General features: G+C 39.3%; 1 protein-coding gene across 4 annotated transcripts in view; it reads left to right on the forward strand.

The window, feature by feature from the left end:
* The window catches only part of LOC121887820 (sodium channel protein type 4 subunit alpha-like), a 247,671-nt gene that overhangs the window by 183,045 nt on the left and 38,297 nt on the right, over positions 1 to 26,329 (forward strand). For all 4 annotated transcript variants that reach the window (XM_042398864.1, XM_042398865.1, XM_042398866.1 and 1 more), the window contains one exon: positions 10,999 to 11,122. In XM_042398864.1, the coding sequence (XP_042254798.1) occupies positions 10,999 to 11,122 (124 nt within the window). The remainder of the gene's footprint in view (positions 1 to 10,998; positions 11,123 to 26,329) is intronic.

A 26,329-nucleotide genomic window follows, 5' to 3' on the forward strand; every position in this document is an offset into this window, starting at 1 on the left:
CGTGACTTGTTTTACTCAAACATGACTCCGGCGACTCAGACTTTTTGATTTTTATGTCTCAGAAATGACTTTTGATCTCGACTCAGTTCCAGTCATGATTCTGACATCATGTCTTGCACATGACTTGTTTAACTCGGACATGACCTTTATGGTTCAAACATGACCTCTGTGACTTGTACATGACTTGTGTGACTCCAACATGACATTCATGATATCGACATGATTTTTTCTACTCAAGACATGACTTGTGTGACTCAGACTTTCATGACCCTGACATGACCTTTGATCTTGACTCAGAAATCCCTTTTTTGACTTGAACATGACTTGTTCTGATCAAACATTACCTTTAGGACTCCAGCAGGACCTGCATGGCTTGCACATGACTCAGACATGACCTTTTAAGACTTCAAAGTCATTTGTGTGACTCTGACATGACCTTTGTGATACTGACTACTACTTCTACTCAAACATGACTCCGGCACTCAGTTTTTTGGACTTTTATGACTCAGAAATGATTTTTTGATCTGGACTCAGTTCTAATCATGATTCTGACATGACCTTCATGTCTTGCACATGACTTGTGTAATTCCGACATGACCTTTAGGATTTGCACATGACTCTTGATTTCTACATGACCTTAAAGGCTCAGACAGTAACTTTTATGCCTTGGTCGTGACCTCTGACAGTGATTCAGATTTGGTCTCAAACACTTATGATTTTGACTCAGTTACATTTGTCAAGTAGATTTTTGGTGAAATCCCTGATAATCCAACCAGTGTTACAGAATTAACTTATCTAATAAGTGTAAAAGCCAAATTAAAGTCAAGATATTGGAGAGAAGAGTCAGAGTGAAAGACAGAGGTGGACAGACAGACAGAATGGTTGAGCGCTGCAGCAGCGTTCCAGTCTGATCTCAGGTTGCAGGTCACTGATAGCTGTTTGTTTTGCTTTTGCGCAGGACTCAATCCTTGTCTAACACCAACATATTAACACTGAGCTTATGTTTATTTATAGCTCTCTCTCTCTCTCTCTCTCTCTGTCTCGCTCTCTTTCTTTATCAGCCAGAATCAGGACTTTTAGATTCAGATTTTTATAAACAAACAAACAGTTTTTGCTGTAGAAATGTTTGTTGTAAAGTTTCTGTAATTTGATGTGATTGTTTTCATCATTGCAGATCTTTGCTGGATGATGTAATAATGTGATCCAGACTAAACTTATCTCAACTTCTACTGATGGACAGACAATCTGAACAGCCTGTTTTTTATATATATTATTATATTATTTGTCACTGACGTTTACAGGAAGTTGGTGAACAAACATTTACTGAAGAAAAAGCAAATCTAGACGCGGTCACATGTTTATATTTGCGTTAGCTTGTAAGGATTACAACTTTAAATTCAGCAAATACAATTACAGTCACTAATCCCAGTAAGACTCTGTTACTTTGATAACTTGTTTGATGGAGGGTTGATATCAGTGGACTGACTGCTTCAGTATGTGTTAGCTTGGTGTGGAGGCTGTAAGGACGCAGTTAGCCGCCACTAAAAGAGGAGGAATGTGACTGCAGGTAACTAAGGTTGTCTGCATGTTGTGTTTGCTAGCGTTAGCCACTGATAAAGCTACATCCAGGAATCAGCTGGTTTAGTTTAGTGAGAATAATATAGTTGTGAAGTTGGAGGGGCTGCTGGTTCTGGAAGTGTTTTTCCTCAGTCTTTATTACTATTTCAAATTTTTCTTTAAACAATCTCCTCATATTACTGAAAACAGAAACTCAGGACTCTCTGAATAATGTAATAATCCTGTAGGTTTATATTCTGACCACCAGTTTCAATTATTTCAACTTTGTTTCTGAGAAATCACATTTTGTCCGTGATTCTGGTGGACGGCTAAGAATACTACGATACCCATGAGCCTCGGGTGCGAATCAGAGCGAATAATAAATTCAAAATTCTTCGTTGCTAAAGTTGTAAACAAAACGTGACGACACTGTCACCAAATTCACTCAAAAGTGACCCAGAAATTAAAACTGAACTGATTCACTCTGTAGATTGTGATCATAATCATGCAGTCTGTAACATTAAGCTAACTGTTGATGGTCAGTAAATACGTCCAGACTGTCGGCCGGCTGCTTGTTAAACCACAACGTCTCCTTTTCTTCTTCTACATGTGTACAGAAGACGTAACATGTGGGTGTTGAGGTTTTGAAGTTGTTTAAAAGTCACATTTGATGGAGCTGACAGCTGAGTAAAGACAGTAATGAGTCATGTAACCAATTACATTTGCCTTTAAGTGGTTTTTTTGTGTGTCATGCCAAACATTTGGAACATCCCACATGGGATTACCAGACACTACTATCAAACAAAACATGCATCTTCCAGTGATACATATACAGAAGCATATACAAAACAAAAATTAATTGTTTAAAAGAACTGTTAGATATCTACAGATGATCTTGATAAAAGGCTGTTTTTCTCTTCTCTCTGACTAACTGGATAATTTATACAGAATGTTTCATATGTGAACAGCAAACTCAGTCTTTGTGCATCATCCATGTTTACAAGATCAATATCTATTTTTATCCTACTAAACAAAGCATTGTGCAGTTCCCAATGAAAAGGACTGTAGGAAACAAAATTGAACTAATTTTCTATCATTCAGACATCACTCAGACTGATTTTCTTCTTCTATATTAACAAACCATCCAGTTTCTACTGTCAGCAGTAAAATACCAGAACTCAGCTGGACACATACAGATCTTTGCTTTATAGACAAATATATACAGCATAATTCTCCGTACCATATACAGTTTTTATCATTGTAAATATACACAGTTTTGGTTTAGTCCATATATCATCAGCTCACTGCTCTTTACTCTGAGCAAACACAAGCTGTGTCTCAAATCACATGTTTCTGTTAGTACACTTTCATGTAGTACACTGTGATCTAGGGATGTGCCCGAATACAAATACGTTATTCAGCAAAGCACAAATAGTGGGTTTTTTTTACAAATATTTGTTTCATGCAAATATTTTAAAAATTATTTGTTTTCAGGAAGAAAAAAAATCATGTTAATTACCAGGTTGGTTACATCACTATCTCAGTGTCTCTCCTCTGCTCCGCTGTGACGTCTATCAGTAGGTCTCAACGAGGGGAGTCACATCCACCTGCTACATGACGCACATTTCCTAATTTGGACATCACTCCCAGAGTTGGGGGTGTTCCCCAGAGATAAAGCTGAACTACTGACACAAATGAAGCGCTCCCAAGGGAACACTTCATGAACACTTATTGTAATTTTCTAAAATTAAAAGTGTAATAGAAAACAAAAACAGGATTTTTAAACCTCTTTCCACTTTTATTCAAATACAAATACAAATACAAATAATTTTTCTGCCTCAATAAATACAGATACAAATACAAATACTGGGCTCTCTGCACATCTCTACTGTGTACACTATATATTAATGGCGTAGTGCGCGAATTTCTACAGGGTAGTGTTTTCTCAAATCAAACACAGCCGTTGTGCACTTACCGGAAATGACGATTTCAAATTAGCATTAGCTAGCGTTAACGTTATCATTAGCGCTACCAAATTACCAAAATTACCATTACAGGCTGCTAAATTAACCCAAAAAACATACTGATGGCTTATATCCAACAACAGTATAGTGATGCTTAGTGCTAAAAAACACACATGTATAACTTACATTTGTATAATGTGGTGATGTTCACCGTAGTTACAACGTACCCGGCCGCCATTTCCAGTTGGAAAAGTGGTCCCTCCCCTTCCGCTACGTAGCCAAGATGGCGACCATTGAGGGCGAGAAGTGTCCATAGTTCCACACTCAACTTTTTAACCATTTTGAGTGCATTTTTCCATAATCCTCAGTGTGAACGCACTTATGAGCTCAAAATGTTACGTGTAAATACAAAAGTGTGCAATTTGAGACACAACAACAGACTCTCTGAACAAACAAATATTGACCTTTCGTTATTTAAAATAAAAAAGCTTCACCAAACCCAGAGTTGCAGAATAATAATGTGCACACTTCTGTTGACCAAGAGCTCAATAATTTGTTTATCCCACGAGTAATTACGGATTAATTTGCAATGTGTTATTAAGTTATTACATTTTCTAAGTAACTAGTCCATCACTGACCCTTTTGCCTCCTAAATGCTAAGACATGTGCTGGCTTCCTGTTTCTCTCCCTGCTGTAACTTCTTGTTTTTCTCCTCTGCTATTGTCCTCTCCACCTCTCTGTATCTCTCGCCCTATCTCTCCTCTCCCTCCAGGTCTGTTGTATGTAATTTATTTTCGGTACACAAACAGCTCACTGTAAATAGAAGCTGTTAAGCCGCTCCAGCACTCTGTTTTAATAGACCCCGTGTTTGGTTATGTAATGATTAAAAAGCTGGCCTGAGCTTTAATAGCACCATAAATCACCAAACCCGGTTTTACTGTCTCATAAAGCTTGAATCAGTTGGCGGAGGTGGGCACGGTCAACAGCCAAGGTCAAAGGTCAGACTGGAGTGTTTACAGGGGCAGTCATTAAAAGTTGCCCTTCATATACAGGATACTTGCTCTGAGTATGCGGTAGACGCTGTCAGCAAAGTAACCACACATTCTCAAAACGTCAGAGAGAGGTAGAAATATCGTTTTAAACCATTTTAAAATGGTTTAAAATCAATATTATTACATATTATTAATGAACAGTGTTTTATAGAGTAATTCTGCTTGTTTATAGATTCATATTCTCTACCAGTGTTGGGCAGAAACACATTATTACTGATCCCAGTAACGCTCTCTTACTTTTACACTTGAGGGTTGGCGTGCTTGCTGTCTTACAGGGTTAATGGAGGTTGATATGTCTCTGTGTTCAGCTGACAGACACACCAGAAGAAGAGGAGGAGAAATGTTTATTCACATGTTGTGTGTTCTTGCTAACATTAGCCACGGGTACGCCTACGCTCGGCAGTCGTCTGACGCTAATCTCGTTCAGAGTTCAGGGGTGTGAATCGTGCAGCTGCAGTCGAGACTTTCTGGAGTGCTGCGCGCAGTCACTGAGGCTACGCTAACGCTAACTGTTGGATGGTTAATAAATCCTTCCAAACTGTCTCCTGCCTGCTTGTTAAACCGCAAACGTCTCATTTTCTGTTTCTATATGTGTTTAATACAAGAGATGCAGGCTGCTTTTCTCAGATTTCAGTCACAGAAACTTAACAAACATACATTCAAATTAAATCTTTGGCAAATCAACGAAGCCAAAAAGCTCCTAAAAGTCAGAGGCTTGGAGGGTGGAGTATAGTGAGAAATGTCAGGTTATAATATCTGTGTTTTTATTCTCTACCAACTCCTGAGGGAAATATCTGGCTCTTTAGCTGCTAAATGCTCCACTATGTTCACCAGCTAGTCTACAGCTAACTGTGTCTGTTTGATGCTGAGCAGGTAGTGTACAGCAGCTTTTTACAGCTTTTTATCTGAAAACGACACTATGAGACGCTGAGAGTGAACCAGAACAGTAAAAGTTGCAGCCGGACAGATAAACAATGAGCTGAAACTCACTATAAAGCTCCGTAAAGCCGAGAGGAGCTGCAGAGTCACTGATAATTCTCTGTAGGTTCATCACTACGAGCCAAACACATTACACACTTCTTTTATATTTCAAAATATATTTTGAAGGCTGAATCTGAGGCTGTAATGAGCACCAGAGAATCAGACTGCGGTTAAAATTGGATTCAGAGGACTGGAAATGGTTCAGGTCAGGTCAGCTATGAGACTACGTAATAAACACTCGGGACTCTATATGAGTGTGTGTGACTTCTGTCCCAAACTCTTAAAACCTCTCATTGGCTATTATAAACACCTGAGCTTGTGTGTTTATAACTATATTCTCCTGCATTAGTGCCAGGTGTACTCCACAGCTGCTGTGTGTGTGTGTGTGTGTGTGTGTGTGCTGCCCTGTAATGACAGCTTGTAAAACTGACTGTGACCCCCACTGCCCCTCGCAGTCTCTAGCCGGTGACCTTTGACCCCTGCAGAGTTCAGGACCCCGCTAACAGATGTACAGGTGTTGCCTGCAGAGACAGGTGGACACAGCAGCTCTGCTTTGATTCTCTTATCTGTTATGAAGCAGTCGACATCAAAGCATCTTGCATCTTTCTCTACTGTCTCTACAAACAGAATCGAACAGAATAAACAAATCTGCCAGTGGGTTTATGTTATAACCCTCACTTTTAATTACATAATGTGATGTTTTATTTCAAAGATGCAAAAGTAGCAAAGCCACAAACATACTCATCATTTCTTAAATCACTTCAAGTTAAACATAAACAAATAAATCACATCATTGCCATGAAGAAGGAGCAAGTCAGACGTGTGAATAAGAGTTGTTGCATATTCAAAACACTTTGTTATTGCAGTTTGGAATAAAATTCTGTCCCTGAATTCACAGAAAATTGACCCAGAATCTGAAACTGAAGTGATTAAAACTGCTGAAATGTGTGAAATGTTCGTAATTGGACTTTTTCTTAAATGAGACATATTCTGCTTTTTGTGATTTTCTGTCATTTATATCCTGTCAGATGTTAAACATGCTTAAAGTTTCAAAACCTGAGGTTAACGTTTATAATAATGACTTTTCTGACACGTGTCCATAAACGCCAATCGTCTAATAATCTTTGTTGCTCCTGAGAGTTGAACTGAACTGATGTCGGATGTTAAACATGGTCAAAGTTCCAAAACTTGAGGTGAACGTACGTAGCGATGCTGCCTGCAAGTCAAAACTCAGGGCTTCAACCTGCTCTGAACGCTTCGTTTGTAAAGTGACCTCTACTTCCTCCTCGTGATGACATCAGTTTGTTCGCACCTGCCCATAAAGGCCGTCTGTTCTGTGGCCTTGGTTGCTAAGGTGGTTGTTAAGGTGGTTGCTAAGGTGGTTGCTGAGGTGTTTCCATATTTCAGATGTGATTCAGCTCCAACATGTACGGATGGATTTGAGAAGTTGACATTTGGAGTAAAGAAGGAGAAAAAGAAGTGAAATCCTGCTACTATAGTTTGTTTACGTAGCCTCCGGAGTCGGAGGAAGCTTCCTGAAGCTGACCAATCAGAACAGAGTGGGCTCATCAGGAGGTGGGGCCTTAAAGAGACAGGAGCTAAAACAGCCTGTTTCAGACAGAGGCTGAACTGAGGGGCTGCATAAAGGACCAGTAGAAGATAAATAAGGAGTTTTTAACTGTAAATCATGCAAAGATATTCCAGTAGAGCCCCAGAATATAAATATAGAGCTGGACATGTGCAGAGTACGTCCCCTTTAACCAACATGCACCCTGGGAGTCGTAGTCGACCTCTCTCCTTCAGGTTTTATGCCCACGTGTCTGTACCTTTAACTTTTTTTTATTAAAGAACCAGATATTTTTAGCTTTTTTAGCATCTTTTTGTACTGATGATTAAACCAGAAGCCTTTCATGTTCATCCAAACCTTGGCGTGCTCCAACTGTTAGTCACCTAACATTATCTGCACACAAAATGAACAAGACCTTCACTTCATAAAAACCTGTGATGCTCAGAATAACTGTCTACATGTGGCCGACTGAAATCGGCTCACTAAGCTTCACATGTGATGAAAACAGGCGATTAAATGTCATATTGTCATGTACAGTACAATATTTATGTATTGTTAGAGTATCTATAGTACAGTAATCTTTACATAATTCACATCCACAACACATTATCTGTTTCAGAGAGTCTGCATTTCTGCCTCTATGAATCTCTGCTGTCTTCTTTTTCATCTGGTTTCCTCTTTGTCTTCTTCTCCTCTTCTGTATCTCTCTCAGTCTGCACTAATGATAAAAAATCTTATTTCTGCATTTGTTGGCAAAAAAAAAAAAACGGAACAAACTATGTTATGTATGTGCTCGTTATCAGTAAACATGCCATTCCTCCTGCCTAGTGAAGATGAACAGCTCAACTCTCTTGGCTGTAACGGTGAATGAATGAAATGTCTGCTGTCGCTATGGCAGCCGCGGGCTGATTTACCTGAAACAAACACCTAAACACACCGCGCCGTGTGGGTCTCCGGTCTGCCGTCTGCGCTCGGCTGTGAGAAATGGAAACAGGATTTTACAGTCCTGAAGGAGAGAGAGTGTGTGTTTAAAGATAAAAGGAATATATCGACACCAAAAGCAGAGAGTTTACGGCTGTGTTTAGGTTAATTTAAAGTGTGTGTGTGTGTGTGTGTGTGTGTGTGTGTGTGTGTGTGTGTGTGTGTGTGTGTGTGTGTGTGTGTGTGTGAGGCACAGTCCCTCGCTCTGATGTCCCTAATATATATATAAGTAAGTGAGTATAAGTATATAAGTATAGAAAACAAACACACACACATACTAAACAGGTTAAAACCTTCCAACATCATACTGGAAATATGTTTTTACTATAACTGTAACTCTTCTATTAAATTTCAAACAAAGGAGGTGAGAATTTTTTGTAGAAAATATTTAAGATGGTACTTTCTTACTTTATTAAAGGACCAGTGTGTCAAGTGTGTAGGAGAACCTACGGTGGCTGCGAAAAACGTGAAAGGTCCTCTCTAGATCCAGTGTTTGGTTTGTTGGACCACCTAACATGGTGGTCCAACATGGCTCTGTAGATATAAAGGGTTCCGCTAGATGCCACTAAATTCTACATTCTGGTCCTTTAACCAAGCTTTGACATAATTCTGACTATCGGGCGTCTTTCATATTCAGAGCAGCTGCCCTATTTAGATAATAGAAAACGCTCAGAACACAAGAAACAAATCAGTTGTCATACAGTAAACTTTAAGGACACAACGAGACTAACCACCAACACTTTATGCCCTTTCATGCTGAGTTTACAATGAAATATAACCAACAGTTATCTGTTCAACTTACAGGAAGCTCATGAAGGCTGTTATTCATTCTCAGATCCTATTTTTCGATTGTATTTTGATATAAATATCAGTCTAAAAGAATCTGAGTTGACAAAAAAATCAGATGGCAGTTTGCTCAATTATTATATTATTATATATTTTATTACACAATTATCTATTGCTTAAAAATAAATGGACCGTGAGGTCAAGCATCAACTATAAAACCATTTTAGGAGTTTTAACTTGGAGTCTCAAAGAAGAATTTGACCATTAAACATCTCTGCATTAAGGTGTCAAGTCATTTTTAAAAGATTTATTCCAGTTTTCATAGCTTTAACCATCATATCTCAGTAATAATAACATCGTACTCCACCAAACTGAGATCTGGGAACACTGACATCACTGAGAAGAAGTAAGACAGGCGAAGAAACGCGAGCAGTCAGCTTATAAACAAACCTCCAGGCTGCAGAAACTTATCTGAAGAGTAAAATCAGTTGTAATAAACCTCTCTGCTAAATCTCATTCCTTTACTTTGATGAAAGTAATCTGATTACATGTGATTTATTACTTAGCGGGACCTGAATGTGTTTCCCTGTCTTCAGCTCCTCTCTGGCTGCACAATAGAAACAGCTTATGAATAGAAATACATTTAAACCGCTCATTATGGACATCAACTGTCAGGAGGTTTCGGCCCAAGGCTGCAGTGTGTGTGTGTGTGTGTGTGTGTGTGTGTGTGTCAGAGTTTAGGTGTGTGTTCATGTCTGTTTGACTTCACCTTTTTGTGTCTGTGTGTGTTTTTGTGTGTCCAAGGCTGGCATTCGTCACAGCGGCCGCTCTCTGTTCCCAGACTCTGAATGTATTCATGAGTTAGCTGTTGACTCAGGTTAGACTTAGCTAGACCTGTACACACACACACACACACACACACACACACACACACACACACACACACACACACACACACACACACACTCCCTGCTGTGTCTTTGTCCAGACATTTAACAAAATTTCCTCCCTCATCCCTCAGCAGAAAAACCTGTCTCCTATCCCTCCATCTCTCTGGTCCCTTTGTAAAGTTAAACTCCCATGATGCTTAGCAAACAGGGACTTTTGAAGACAGCTGGGATGGGGAGGGTGAGGCGAGAGGGGGGGGGGATTTCCTGACGTCTAGTTTTGTCCAGATCTCAGAGTCAAAGTGAACAGACGGCAGTTTTCCTGTCAGTGGGAGGGAGGGTTTGGAAGGTGACGCCTCTCTGTTTTCTCAGCCAGGATTCCTGTCAGTTATGTAACATTAAATCTGACTCATTCAGCCTCGACTGCAGCAAAACGACGCTGATGATCACACAACCACAAACTATACTTTATACAAATAACACCGACGACAACACTGACACTAAAACCAATCCAAATGCTATCTCTAAACAGCGCTGGAAGAAGTATTCAAACACTTTTTATTAATGTCAACAAATCCTATGAAAAGGCCAAAGCCAACAATGAATTGCTATAGAGCGCCATCGTTGTCCAAACACTATTAAAAACCCGTTAATGATCCACGCCGCTGCACTGGGTGACATGTTCCTTCATCACCATGAACACACTCTAAAGTTTATTGTGACTCAATCCCTCACACTCCTGCTGAAATACTCACTAGAGCATCAAATGTGGATTCATCCGCCGCTGAAAATAGTCCCCCAAAAGAGAATTCTTTTCGCTGCTTCGCTGCTAAAAATTCTAATTTATTTATGTGTTTATTTGGGTCTATTTCAGCTCAAGGCTAATCACCCAAGAGTCCATCTTAGAATCACAAAAGGGCCATTTTCAGAAATACTATAGGCCTATAGCACACATAAACATACGCATACGCATACGACTATGGAAACATATTCTACTACAATGAAACCTCCTGATTTATTGACCTACTGTATTTAATAAGCTTTAAATGTGTTTTTACAGTTCAAGTCTCTTTGATGGGAGTACAGTGGATTTACTGAGTTATATGCTCCTCTCTCGCATTTTTCCTGCAGCTAATTGGATGACCAGTCAATCCGAGGAGGGTGTGATGGATCCGATGAATTGTAAATGGTTCTGATTGGTTGCTTCTTGCTGTTTTATTCAGCAGAAAGACGACATCAGCCTATCGGAGGGTAGCACGGTGGACCTGAGGAAGCCAGGAGAGGAAGAGGATGAGTACTCAGAGATGGCTGAAGAGGCCATGGACCCCGACAACTGCTTCCCCGACTGTAAGTACAAACACACACATACACAGTTATGAGGACTCTTTAACATTGGAGACCATTGTTCCCAATAATTGACCTGTACAGGGCAGCCACAGCCGATTTAGACAGTCGAATAAAGTTCACAGTTTAGAGGACGAGGCAACAAGGTCATACATAAATATATAATTTACACTTTAATACAGTGTCAAAACAAACATATAATGATTTAGAAAAACACCAGCTTTTATGGTTTGAGCCTCACATTAATTTCAGAGCCAAACATTTAGTGCAATTTAGAAAATTGATTAATCAGCTTTATCAAGGAAAAGTGCCAAACACTCATCTAGTTTTTCAAAAATGAGGATTTGCTGCTTTTTTGTGTTTTGGACTGTTGATCAGTAAAAACAAGTAACTTGAACCCATTACCTTTCCCTCTGGGAACCTGTAATGCTAATTTTTCACTATTTTCCGGCATATGAACGACTGCAGCTCAGGAGGTAGAGCGGGTTGTCCACTAATCGTAAGATTGGTGGTTTGATTCCCGGCTCCTTCAGTCCGCATGTGTCCTTGGGCAAGATACTGAACCCCAAATTGCTCCTGATGGCTGTGCTATTGGTGTGTGAGTGTGAATGGGTGAATGTGGTTTGTGGTGTAAAAGCGCTTTGAGTGGTTGGAAGACTAGAGAGGCGCTATATAAATGCAGTCCATTTACCATTTACCATTTGAATAATCAATTGATTTAGTTCCAACTATAGATGTAAGAAAGATGTCTGCCAAGTAGAGATCCAAAGAAATGGTGGTTAAGAGCGCTGTCTACCTCTAAAATATTAATGCTAATATGTAAGCAAACAGCTAAAGTGGACTTTCAACTCTAATCTCGTCAGCAGTTGTTTCGCGTTCATGCTGGAAATAACGCAATCACCAGATCTTTAGAGGTCATCAATCAGACTTCCTTATTTACTACTTTTTCCACCTGATGTGACTTTGTTTCATGAGCACTGGATAAACTATAAAAGAACAGTTCTGGCAGTTATGTGGATGATAAATCTTCATCATCATCTATAAAATTAACTACGATAATAAAAATGGGTTGAATGTTCACTCTTGTGTATTTTTTATCTGTTTATTCCACATGCTTTCACTAGCCACAAGCCCAAACCACCACCCACTCGCCCCAATACTTTCATAATGAGATTTATGACTAACCTAGGTGAAAAGCAAACAACTTGTTTCCTTCCTGACTCAGCCGGTTTAGTCCAGGAGTACAGAGATTTGTCAGTTCAGCAAAGCTAGCGTGGCCACGATAGAGAGATACAGGAGCAATAAAACACACAGGGAGAAAAGGAAGACTGGGGGAACACTGGAGTATTATTGGGCTATAACTACTGCCAGTGAAAGTCTAGTTCTAAGAGAGCTGAGGTAACATATGAAGTATTGTTTTCTACTGGAGAACATTTACATCTGTCACTATGCAGATGACACACAGCTGTACATTAACATATTACTCAAGGATATTATTCCTATTAACAAAGTCTGATCATCTTACCTCATCAAAAGAATGTCTACAAGATAATTCAAAGGTAGAGAAAAGTAACAGCTCTGAAAAAATGTCTGACTTAACAATTTATAACTACACTTAATGACTCCAGTGATCGTTGTTGGACATCTTTGGCCAACTGTCACCTGTAGTTTTTGCAATGTGCACAATGCCAGAGCAAAGCAGGATTTAAAGCACCATTTACATGTTCTTATCAGACATATAATCAGTTTGTATTAATGATTGAAGAGTGTCAACAACCCTGAAATATTCTGGTGGACATACGATCACAACATTAAAATGTTTTTTTAAATTTTGATGTGTTAAAGTGTGCTAGGAAAAAATGCTACACTGACTAATTACTGTTTATTTTGATTTCTCCAATAGGTTATAATTATACTGTCTTGATTCAATCAATAATTTATGAATTTTGTTGTAGACATAACGGTCTGAAAATTAGAAGATGGAAATTATAAGACTCTGTTTGCTTAAAAATGTATGAGCTAATTCTGGATCTGGTTTATGTTTATGGCATCTTGTAAGCCAGTTGGGAATAGTTGTCTACAGCACACAATTATTATTTTCCTTTTGAGATTTCCTGAATAAATAAAGCTTAATAATACATTTAAATAATGTCATCATCCTCACATCATCAAGTTTAATCAGATTTATAGTGGCATAAAAGTAAAAAAGTAGTACTATCTTCTTGGAGTACAAATACAGACCGCTAACTAGTTTTTCCTCTTACATCTCGAGTGGGTTGGTGTAGTGTGTCACATGATGCTTTCGCTAGCCACGAGCCCAACACACCGCCCACTTGCCCCAATACTCTCATAATGAGATTTATTATCCTGTACTGACTAACCCGGGTAGAAAGCAAACTTCTTGTTTCCTTCCTGACTCAGCCAGTTTCCTCCAGAAACACAGAGATTTGTCTTAGACACAGTTTAGCACAGTTAGCATGGACAACATATAGAGACATAGGAGCAATGAAAGAGAGAGCATAAAGACAATAGTTTTGATTATGGTTATTTTTAAACTTCAAATTCTGTTTTTTTATTTGATATTGCTCATTTTCTCTTTAAGAGGTAAACTGTGTTGAAAAAAAGCTCAGACAGAATCAGGCCAGCCAGCTAGAAAACCCTCTCCAAAGAACAAACACAACAAAAAAGTATCCCCAACACCTTTCCAGTGTGACATACAATATTTGCAGCTAACAAATATTGATCAATTGACCTGACATCTTGTAGTTCGAATGAATATATGTAGTTAATACAAATGTGCATCTACACATAATCTACAAGTAGATGTCTCCTGCAAGAGTCGCTCAGAACATTTTGTATAAATATGAGATTTAAATTGATAAACAGGCAGACAACACCATTATTCAGTTATTCGTAGAACAATTTTGAAAAATGGTGGTTGCCTGCTGACAAGGCTACACAGCTTGTGTTTACAGAGTAAAAGGTTCAGTTACGATCGAGTAAAACCAGAGGCAGGCTTGTTCCTGTTAGAGGTGCTCTGGATGAAAGTGTGTGCCAAACGGCAGATGTTCTATTAGCTTTGATTCATTTAGAAGATTGATGCGTCCATCACAACCGTCCCAACACACCGCCTGGTTCCTCCTGATTCAGCAGAGTCCTTCACAGCAGGCAGACGTTTGTCACCGGCTGGACTCGGATCAGCCGCTGGAGCGCCGACAGAAGGAGGGATGAAACACGGAAAGAATCTCTCGTGTTGTTGCACAGTCTTGTCAGCCGCAAATACACGACAAGCGAAGAGAAGGAAAAACAACCAAAATACTGAAAGAGGGAACAAAAGAGAGCAAAAGAAAGGCAAAGGCATGGAAGGAAAATGAAACTAAGAAGATGACAAATAAAAATGGGAACAAAGGAGAAAAGGGAACTACAAAAAGAGGACAAGAAAGCAGTGAAATGAAGGAAAAACTAAGAAAATGAAGGTAAAGAAGGAGAACAAAGTAGTGAGGGAAGTAGAATAAAGGAGAGAAAATAAGAAACATGACCAGGAGGGAATGATTTACAGAAAAGAGGTGAGGAATCCAGTGAACAAAGGAAAGAGAAGACAAAAGGAAGAAAGGTGAAAAGGGAAAATAGTAAATGAAAGGAAAGAAGAAAAGGGTATCGTAGTGGAAAAGAGAATCAAGAAGAAAAGACAAAAAAATGTAAAGAGAGGTTTGGAGAGGTGGGAAGTGAAGATCAGTGTGAAAAGAGGAAAAAGGGAACCAAGAAAGGAGGAACAGAAGATCAAACTTTTAATCTTGCTGGTATTGTTTCCTCTTCCATCATCTTACATCTTAAAACAGAAAAAATATAAATCTACCTCAAAGAAAAGATTCAAAATGAAGGAAAGGAGAGCGAAGCACAACAGGAAACCAAAATCACCTGAGTGAAAAGGACATGAGAAAGAACAAATGATGATAAAGGATGAAACAAAAACAAAGAGACTGCAGAGAGGAGGAAACTCAAAAAGTGGAAGATGAGGAGGGAAAAGAGAGGAGATGACGATGGACTTTGAACTGTTGACCTTCTGACCTTTCTGGTATCAACAGATGTTGGGACAGAAACAGATTTGGACCTTCTGCCAGCTGTTGCCACCTGGATTTCCTCCTGACTCAGCTCACAGTCCCGTCAAACTGGACCAGTACCACCAGTCTGCTGACACAGCACTGTGTTACTGTGTCTTACTGTAGGGGGGGTGGGGGGGGGGCAGTGGTTCCTGTGAGATGGCCAGCTGCTGCAGAAGTAGGCCAGAAAAATGACTAACAACAGCAGGCAGACACCAGCTGTGTGTGTGTGTGTGGAAGCAAAGTGTCCATCTGGAAGTTCAGGAGGAATCCACAGTCCCAGTATGTCCACCAGCCGCCTGCTGGGTTCATGTCTCCAAACTGGTGGTCCAGTAGTGTTGATACTCTCATTGATAAGCTTCTCTGATGAAAAACCTTCTACTGATAGGGGCATCAGATCAGAAAACACTTCTATAGCCAGGTTTCCATCCAAATGTAGCACAGATTTTACCTGACTTTCCAAAAAATCGGCAAAAGAAAATTTGAATTGATCCATGTTTTCATCCACTGCTAAGAAGTGGGTCGTTGAGATAAACCACTGGTAGCACTGATTCTCCAGTCGTGAAAAGAGTGGCAGTCAAAGCTCAAACGATGGAAAATCATCATGTATTAATTTGAGTCTCCCCATCGCTCCACACAGATCTGATATTTTCAGCTCTTCAGAGGAAGCTTGAGCAACTTTAAGTCAGACCAACATTAGATCTGCATGAACAAACACAGCCCTCTCATTGGGGGCAGTATGTCTACACAGTGGAGGTGCCACCGCCAAAGCTCGGGACTGTAGTCGAGGGTTGGAACGTGCGCCTTCAGATTCTGTCTATGAAAATGACAAGCAGAATCGGTGACAAGTGACAGCCCTGACTGAGCCCAACCCCCCACTGAAAACCTGTCGAGAATGACGGACACAGTTCTCGCTGCGGTTATAAGGACCAAATGGCTCACAGCAGCAGCGGCCCCAGTACCCCACAAGGTGCCCCGAGGGACCCGGTCACAAGCCTTCTCCACGTCCACAAATCACATGCAGACTTGATGTACAAACTCCCATCACCCCCTGCAGCCAGGACTTTTCAAAACCCTAATAAAAAGAAAAGAAATTATAAAATAGTGAGATTTTTTAAATTAGATTAAACCAATTCTGATGTAAAATAAAACTCAGAGTCAAAGAGGAGAAAAGAAAAGAAAGAAAAAGAAAGAAAAAGAAGTCAGCGACTCAGTATTGTGTATTATTATTTTCTTCTATTTAACCATTGTGCCACATGATCTGCCAGGGTGCTGCTGTATTGCCATATAGTTTTTGGTGTATTGTACATGTTGGATATAAATAATGATAATATTATCAGTTTGCATTCGCATTTCTAATGGAAATGTCAACTGTAAGAAAAACTGTTTTGTTTTTTGCAAAAATATCAAAGTATTTTTGACATCTTTCAAAGGGGTGTGAGCTTTGCATGCCAATCATCAAGATATGTCACTGTACTGTTTCCCAGCATCAACACATGTCAACTCTACAGAAAATCTGCATTTTTATCAAGCTTGTTTCCTCAGTCAAACCTCGACTATCGACTCAAAAACAAGAGAAAATTTAAAAAACTCAAGTAAAATCAGGATAAAAGTTTTGAGACAAGATCTAAAAGAAGTCAGCGATTCAGTTTTGTGCATTATTATTTTCTTGTATTTAACCATCATGTCATGTGATCTGTCAGGGTGGTGCTGTATTGCCACACACTGTATTTGTACATGTTGGATATAAATAATGATAATATTATCAGTTGGAAGTTTGCATTTTGCAAAAATGTAAAGTATTTTTGACATCCTTCAAAGGGGATGTGAGCGCCAAAACACACAGGCTTTATATGCCAACACACCTGCATCATCAAGATACGTTACTGTACTGTTTCCCTCCATCGATACATATCAACTCTACAGAAAATCTGCATTTTTATCAAGCTCGTTTCCTGAATCAAACCTCGACTATCGTACCTTCGACTTCTTCAGTCTGTACAGCAGCGTGTTCAGTGTGTGTTGCCCTTTAAAATAATCTCATCCGTAGGTGGGTGTAGTTGTTCAGCTCTAATAGGAAGTTTAAAAATCAGCTAAATTGAGCACTTTTTCTCCTGATACAGATGATATATTTATGTGTAGCTTTGCTTAAGTATGCATGGTTTATGTCCCACATAGTGCTGCTGTTTCGGATACGAAGGATTGTGTTTCTATGTGTCTATATACAGTATGTGTGTGTGTGTGTGTGTGTGTGTGTTGCTTCATGCTGTGTTTACAAAGCACAAACAGCAGCATGCTTCCTGGCTGCTCCCTCTGGCTGTCAGTAAGACAGAGTGTCTGCGTCGGCCTGAATGGCAACGCTGGCAGGAAGAAAGGTCGACGGAACGGGAGAATCTCAGCGAGGAGCGTTAAAGAGTCAGAGAGCTGCAGCATAAAGAAAAAACCTCACATAATAAATGCTCATTTCCTGCTTTTACATGATACAGTCAAACCTTATAATGGGTCCTTTATATTTCATTAAAAAGGGAAATAATTAACAGTGCATCCAATAATACAGGTCCAAAATTGTATTTGACCGGTGAACCTGAGATTTGTAAAACATTTTTAGAAATTCTTCTTTGTTCATTTTTGTGTTGCTGCAAGTTAAATGAAAAGATCAATCGTACAAGCAGATTTTTTTTTTTCTGTAAAGCACTTTGTAAAGAAAGTGCTACATAAATAAAGTTTATCATTATTGTTATAGATACGTAGGTAGATGGACAGAACATGTTCAGCCTAATTTAGCAAGTATAACGTTTATTCTTCCATCCGTCACATGCAAGCAGGTTTGGAAAAAATAGACTCATTGCAAGATTTACACAAACATTCATCTCACATACGGCACCAATAGCTGCTTAACTATTGCTAAATGTCATTTAATAAATGAGCTTATTAAAGATTTCTATCTCTCATGGAACGTTTTAAAACCTTTTTAGTATCCAAACCTGAGATTTATTATCCCAAACAGATCCCCAAAGAATATTACAGTACTTACTATTTATATAAAATATCCTAATCCTTGTAGTATGCTTTTGTTTGTGCTGTTTGTGCATTAAATATACAAGAAATCAACATACTTTTCTGGTTGTAGTTACAAGAAAAGAATATAAAATGTGCACCATGAGATGTCAATCAAAGCTGCTGCCGGTTAAACTTCACAAAGAGACAAAGTGCATGTTTAAGATTAATATTTAATACTTCTTTTTTTTAGTGTACTTAATTTAGACACTATTTACAGGCTCAAAACTTGCAGAGAATTAGTGTGTTGTATGAAATTGGGACACGATTAAGGTTTTGCAACATCAGATTTGAAGGATGAATTCACATTTTCAAGCAACTGTATAATTATAGAATAGTTATGAGTTTAATGCAGTCCTCACATGCCGTACGCATGTTGAAACACGTCTCTCTGAATAGACGTTTGCAATGTGAGGACTGTATTAAGACGGGCTTGAGAAAATGTGAAGCTTATTTTAATTCCTAAAATATATTTGACAACGGTCGGAAGAAATGCTTCCTGCTCCAAACTCGTCCCCACATTTTATGCATTATTGTTTCGTTTGACCTTTTCAGAAAAGCCCTTTCATCGTTGTCAGCAAGATAAATATGAAATGTGCAAAAGGAACATTTGCATCCAGCACAGTTTGGCTTCTGCAGAAAGGGGGAAGGAAAGATACAAATTGAGACAGAGGAGATTGAAGTTTGTTATTGTGCAGTTGTTTCTTTTATTCATGTTTGTTTATCAGGCAAAACAGTTGAGCCACAAAGAAACGCAGAAATCAGAGGACAAGAGCACGTTTAGAAGCCGAAATTTGACCATCACCAACATAACTGACTCACTGTGGCATGATTACTCATTATTTCAATGATGTTCATCCACAAACACGCACACAAACACACACACACACACTGTTATACACACAAACATACCCTACAGTTACATATCCTGTATATCATTAATCAGCATGCATGCAGAAAAATATGATATTAGCTCTCATGCAAATATAAAAATCCATCCACAGTTTTGGGTAACACACACATTACCTTCATGTATTCTCATACACACACACACACACATGCGCGCGCACAAGCACACACATCTGTGCTGACAGCGGGCGTTAGATTAGCTGCCCCATTAGTCCTCTAAATGCCAACTCATTGGTTAATGTTGTGATGCTGCATGACTCGCGATTGAGAGGGAAATATCTGAGTGTGTGTGTGTGTGTGTGTGTGTGTGTGTGTTTCTGCCTCACTGAGCAGTGTGTAGGACCTGCAGCGGCGGCGGCGTCTCCTATCAGACGTCCTGTGACTGAAAGGAGTCTCAGGTGTGACGCAGTGTTTGCTGCTGAAGAGCCTTTGAGCAAAACGTTCATCACTCTCGTATCGTCGGTCTCTTGTGTCACTTTGTCATGATTAGATCAAATGTTCCTCTCAAAAACAGCTGGAATAATGTTAGTGAGGATAATATACAATGCATTTACTGTATATTTTAATACATTTCATTTTTAAAACATGTAATATTAACAGTTTCTATGTGGATACTGAGATCTGTTTGACAGAAAAATGCATTAATAGGCTTTTTTATTGCAAAATGTAATTTTTTGCAAATATCATTGTTATGCTGATGATATTGTGCTCTATGTATCTTTTAAGCCTGATAACCCTGATAAACTGTCTGTGCTGCACAACTGTCTGACTGCTATTAAGGACTGGATGTCAAACAACTACTTACAGCTTAATACTGACAAGACAGAGGTTCTCATTATTGCTTCTGACAGTATAGCTCCCAAGGTAGCTAAGAGTATTGGGTCCCTTTCATCAGCTGTTAGGTCAAACTTAAGAAATCTTGGTGTCATATTTGACCAGGTTATGCATTGTGATCAGCATGTTAAATCATTGACCCGTACATATTTTTTCCATCTACAAAATATCGCTAAACTCAAGTCCATCGTCTCACAACTGGAACTAGAAATGATCATCCAGCGTTCATATCATCCCGTTTGGACTATTGTAATTCCATTTTCACTTGTCTCAGCAAAGCATCTCTGAACCGGCTACAAACGGTCCAAAATGCGGCAGCAAGACTGTTAACCAGGTCCAGCAGGATGACTCACATCACTCCTATTTTAAGATCTTTGCACTGGTTGCCCATTCGTTTTAGGATTCATTTTAAGATTCTTACTATTACATATAGAGCCCTGCATGGACAGGCTCCAGAATGCATCATGGACCTTATCCATCCCTACGTCACCAGTAGGTCACTCAGGTCATCCAACCAGGACCTGCTGGCTGTCCCTCGCTCACGGCTGAAAACTAAAGGTGACTTTGCATTTGTGGCTCCAACCCTATTGAACTCTCCCTGTATATATACGGTCAGCGGTCTCTGTAGAAGCTTTTAAAAAACTATTGAAGACCCATCTTTTTAAATTGGCTTTTGTGTCTTCTTGAGTTGTCTGACTGGTGTGTGTGATGAGTAATGATCATTTGTTCATGTGTTCCTACTTGTGGTACCTTTTTCTTTTTTTTTTAATTTTAACTTGTGGCATATGTTTTCACTCTATGTATGTTTTTATGGTCTTATTTTCAACTCTTATTAATGTGAAATTAATTTCTGTGAAAGGTGCTATACTAAATAAACTTATTATTATTATTATTATTATTTTATATAATCAGTTTGGTAACAGATGTTACATAGAGACGGGTATAATGCATCATCACACATTCTTAACATGTAACTCCGAGGACAAACAGTTAGCAGGACGGTTTTGCAGTGACGTTCGTGCAGCTGAAGGAACAAGAAGCAAAACACATTTTTGAGTGACTGTAATATTTATCAGCCTTGTTTAGATTAGCACCAGATGAGCACCTGCCTGCCCAGACTTTGACAAAGGGTCCAGTTATGTTATAAACATGTAAAGTGAAGGCTTGTAACTCGTTGAAGTATGTTTGCTTTTTCCAAAGTATGTTTTAGAGTTGTGGTCATTTTAATGGTGTGTAAGTCTTTTGTGAATAGCTTGATAATCCTTTTGGTTATTTTAGTCGGTCACAAGTCGGTCTTTAATGCATCAATTCCTGTAATCCAAGACAATGTTCTCTTGTGTTAGATAATAAATGTAACCTTTACTTTCACCTTGGACCTTAAATAGAGCTCTAAACCAAACCTCAGTCTCATGTCCAGTTTAATATCCAGTTTAAAGAAAGGATGCAAAGTAAGAGTTGAGTAAAAGAGATGTTCAACCAAAAATAAAACATACATAATTAGTCTCTATAACACATTTCTGAACCATAAATCTATTTTTCATTCATAAATACCTCATCAGTCATTAATAAGAGCAGATTATTATAATGTGCAGAATGCCACAACAGTTTTGAATGGTGATGCTTGAATTTTTGAATAAACACAGGTCAAATTTAACCCAGATTTGTGTATCTGTGTATGAGCTACACAAAAATAAATAAAAAAGCTGAAATATGTTTATTTTTGTATGTTCAGGGTCACTTTAAGAAGAAAATCAGGCAAAAATAAAGCTGTTAAGGGTGTTTTTACTGCTCTCAATTATAAACATGGTATTGGTATAAAAAGACATGTACCAGTGGAGGTAAAAATGTTTGGGTTCATTATGGGGTCATTAAAATGAAAAAAAAGCATGAATATTATCGATATATTTCATGGCAATAACCTAGAACATGTGCATGTGTGCAGCAGCTCTCTGTATTATGTAACCAGACTGGGTCACTGGGTTCATTTGTGGTTTCTAGGCAAAGCAAGTTTATTTGTATGGCACATTTCAACAACAAGGCAATTCAAAGTGTTTTACATAAAAACAATTTTTTAAAAGCATTAAGACAAAGTGCAAAAGAAACACATTACAATACAATTAAAATAGTTATTAAAGAGTTAAGATAATAGAAAATAAAAATAAGCTAAAATAGAATAAGACAGATATCTTCTAAGGTGTTGTTGAGCTGTGATTGCATGACAAGTGTGTGTGTGTGTGTGTGTGTGTGTGTTGGGGAAGGTGCATTTACGTGTAGGCAATAAGGGTCAAATGCAATCACCTGGCGGGGGATCATTCAGCAGTGTTTTCTGAGTAGCGTTCGATAGCGGATCAATGCCGCGCGCAGCAGAGAGCGAGCATGACTGAAGGAGGCGTCGGCTCGACCAACAGGTGATGTAATGAGGCATTTAGAGCTGCGTTCAATAAGAGTTTATAGCAGCAAAAGTGTTCATTAAGGTTGCCTCGAGTACAAGCAGAGGGGGTTTCCTGTCACACACACACACGTTGATAATAACTCTGCCAAGTGGGCTGATTGAGTGTCGGATTACCACTCGCATGTTTTCATTGGATTACTCAACCGGTGTATCAGGGAAAAGCCTATTAGTAGCCATGGAAACAGAAAGCCAGGGTAATCAGAGCTCTAATTACAGAGGCAGGCGGACGCTGCAATCAGTGGAGTGAAGAGCAGCTAAAACACAGCTCATGCTCTTTTTCAGTCTGTTTGTCACAGGAAACCAACACAGTCCTCAGCACAGAAAGTAACCAGTTACTCACTCCAAACATGTAGAAGGTACACAGTGTTCATTAAAACTGATATCTGCCATGTTTGATATGACGTAGCAGCCTCAATGGCTGAATGTTGAAGTGTAACGTAATGTGGAGGTAACCTGGCGACACCAATGATCTACCGACAAAAAAAATCTGAAAATGTCTGTTGTCTGGTTTTGTAGATGCATTTTTGATGAATGATTGCTGTCAGCACTGACCACAGTGACAAATACGTTACATTTTTAACATATCCTCAAAATTAAATGACAAAATACGATGTTGGTCCGTAGACTCAAGACTCCCCTGTTGGCGGTAATTGGCAGGACAACATCATTTGTCTGTGCTTAGCAGAGCTGTTACAAATCACTGTTAAACAATAATGATGTTTTATGGCATGACAGCACTGTGGTTAAAGTCTGGTTAGGTTTAGGAACTAAAAGCACTTGGTTAGGTTTAGGTAAACTTGTTAAAGCTGGAGTTAAGGTTAGGGTTAGGGTTAGTGTTGGGGTTGGGGTTAGTGTTGGGGTTGGGGTTGGGGTTGGGGTTAGGGTTAGTGTTGGGGTTAGGGTTAGGGTTCTACATATAAATAAACAATGTTGTGCATGAACGCGCTAAAAAAGGATGTTCATTGAACGCGCTCATGTTTTTGGTGAACAGTGAACTGAATGTATCCCTTTGCAACTAATGAACATGAACGCACCGTGTTTTACGGCACCTGAGGATTTACGGCAACCAGCATGCTGGCACGGCAGACGCAGCTACTGGTACAGCTGAAGCAAGTTCATATGATTATTGGAAAGAGTTTTATGAACAAATCAGTACAGATTCCAACAGAAAAAATGAACATCAGCCGCATTGGCAAAGAATTTGAAACACATCGAGTTGAAGCATCCAACCAGTCTTGAGAAATATCTACAATTTAATGATGATCACAAAAAATAATTAAAAGCCGCAAAATTCCTCCACCCAAGTCAAACTTGCAGCATTTTGTAAAGGACCAGTTACCTTTGTTTCCCAACAAGTACTAGACTTGTACTAGACATCATTGTAGGAGATCTGCAGCCTTTGAGCAAAGTTGAAAAGCCATTACTCATCAGATTAGTTACTGGTTTGCAATCGTCCAGGGGTCTGCCTTCAAGAAGGCAGGTACAGACACTGTTGAACAAGGCATTTAATGAAAATACCTGTGACCTAAATGCTGAACTTTCTGAAGTTGATGCTGTATGCACAACAGCAGATTGCTGGTCTGCTGTGAACAAGGTGTTTACAGGCATCACGATTCAGTGGCTCAACGAAAATGATGTGTCTCAGAGAAGCACGCTGGCGTATCAGAGGAACAGACACACATGATGTGTTGGCAAAAGCATTGTCAGACGTGCATAAAGAATTCAAAATCCAAAACAAGATCGTGTGTACTGTGATGGACAACGCTGCAAATGTTGTTAAAGCGTTCAGCTGTTTTGGGGAGGATGAACAATGATGAAACAAATGAAGATGACAATGAATCAGGATCTACCTTGTCTACTGCTGCTGCTGCTGCTGAGAGCTCAGATGAAGATGATGAAATGGAATCTGAGCCATGGAAAAGGTGAAAGAGAATACAAAACACTGTCTAGGGCTGTTTTTGCAAAGGCGTCTGCTCTGTGTAACCGGGTTAAACAAAGCCCAAAAGCATCTAATTTTGAGGAGGAAATGTTTGGGATTGGCTTTGTATTACTAAATAACACATGATGGAACTCCACTGAGGCTGATGATGCCGCCATTCCTGCATATGATAAACTTATCCTACATCCTGTCTGTGATGAGTTTGGCTTTCGTCGATTCTCTCCGGAGGAAATTAACTTCATACACAAGTTTGTGGATACAATGATGTCCTTAGCCTTTGCGCTGAACATCCTCCATGGGGAGAAGAACATCTTCCTTAGGTACTTGGTTCCAACCATTGTGCAACTGCAAAGTCATTTGAATGGTCTGTTGGATGGGTGCACAAAGCCCTCTGCTACACAAGGTCTGATCACATGTCATCCCCTCATACAGAACATCATGCAGTCACTGAGAACAAGACTGGAAGGCTCGCTTGAGAAGAAGAAACACATATTGGCAGCTATGCTGCTGCCAACATTCAAGCTCGACTGGGTGGAAGATGAGGAGAAACGCCTGCAGTACCGAGCTGTTGCAATGAGAAGTGAACTGTTAACTCTGATGACTCAGAAGCAAGAAGCTCTGATCAATCCCAGTCCAGTGATGACACTGACAAGACAATGCAGCATCATTTTTCAGATTTAACCGAAACCCACAGAATCCCAAGAAAAACTGAAATAGACTCTTATTTGGATGCACCAACCACAGATGGGTTTGCTGAGTACATGCTGCTGCCCAAGCAAAAAAAAAGCTGTTCATAAAGCACAACACTGCGCTCGCCTCACGCATTACAGGTGGTGGTCAAATATTTAGGAGAAACCGACTCGGTGATGCCAACTACGAGAAGCTGTTCTTGAATGCCAACAAAAACATTTGAACTTGTGGGGCTGTAGAAGTGGTACAACATATTGGAGATGAGTGTATTGGTGTGCAGAGGTGTAGCAACAGTCTATGAATGACTTACTTTTTATGTTTGTTTACTCAGTGTTTATTTTTAGTTCTTTTCTTTTTGGAGGATGTTAAAATATGTTGGCTGAATATTGCACTTTGAGCAGAGTAGGCACAACCTTAGTTTATATTTCCATGGCCTTTTTCTTACAATGTTTGCCTGTGTTGGTACTTAGGATCTTATGGGTACTTGGCATCTTGGCATCTGGACTCTGGTGTTCACAGTAAGTGCAGTTGAGAATATTATCTTGGAGTTTTTTTGATGCAGAGCCTGGTCTTTTTTTCCCCCATTATTGCTTTCTCTAAATTGTGTACTTTGCAGAACTGAAATCATAGCACATCTTTCATCTAGCGACGGTAATGAAGCCAGTGGTGGAGCCTGTACCAGCTCTCTTGGAAGCATATAAATCTGTTTTATGTTTTTGAACTGCCGCATAATTTGGTCCATGCAGGCTAAATAAAATTTCCATTGCATCGACAGTATACCTTTACTGCACCTCTTTTTTCACTTTCTGCATAATATGACATGTTGGTTAAGTGGTGTAACATCAACTCCCGTTGTTTTTTCTTGGCTTTTGAAAGTGATCTCTGTGATTCTATAGTAGTATACTGTATTTTGTTTAATTTGGGAAGTTGGCCGTGGAAATCATTTGGGGGCTGGGGATGGATGGGTAGGAGGAGGTTCTATTGAATAAGAATAGCTCAGAGCAGTTCATAAACAAATGGAAGAAATAAACGTGAACAATTAATTTTAATCTGTGTGAACTGAACTTGGAGTTAGCTCTTTTGAAGTGTAAACTTGCACAACACGGTAAATAGCATCCGTTACATTCAAGCCAAACAAGTTCACACAGCAACTAGCAATCATTGGTTTGAGCTGGAGGGCGCACATAGAGCATGTGCAACTTGAGGGATAAAATAATTTAATCAAGTGG

The sequence above is a fragment of the Thunnus maccoyii genome, chromosome 21, assembly GCF_910596095.1.
Source record: "Thunnus maccoyii chromosome 21, fThuMac1.1, whole genome shotgun sequence".
NCBI classification, from domain to species: domain Eukaryota; kingdom Metazoa; phylum Chordata; class Actinopteri; order Scombriformes; family Scombridae; genus Thunnus; species Thunnus maccoyii.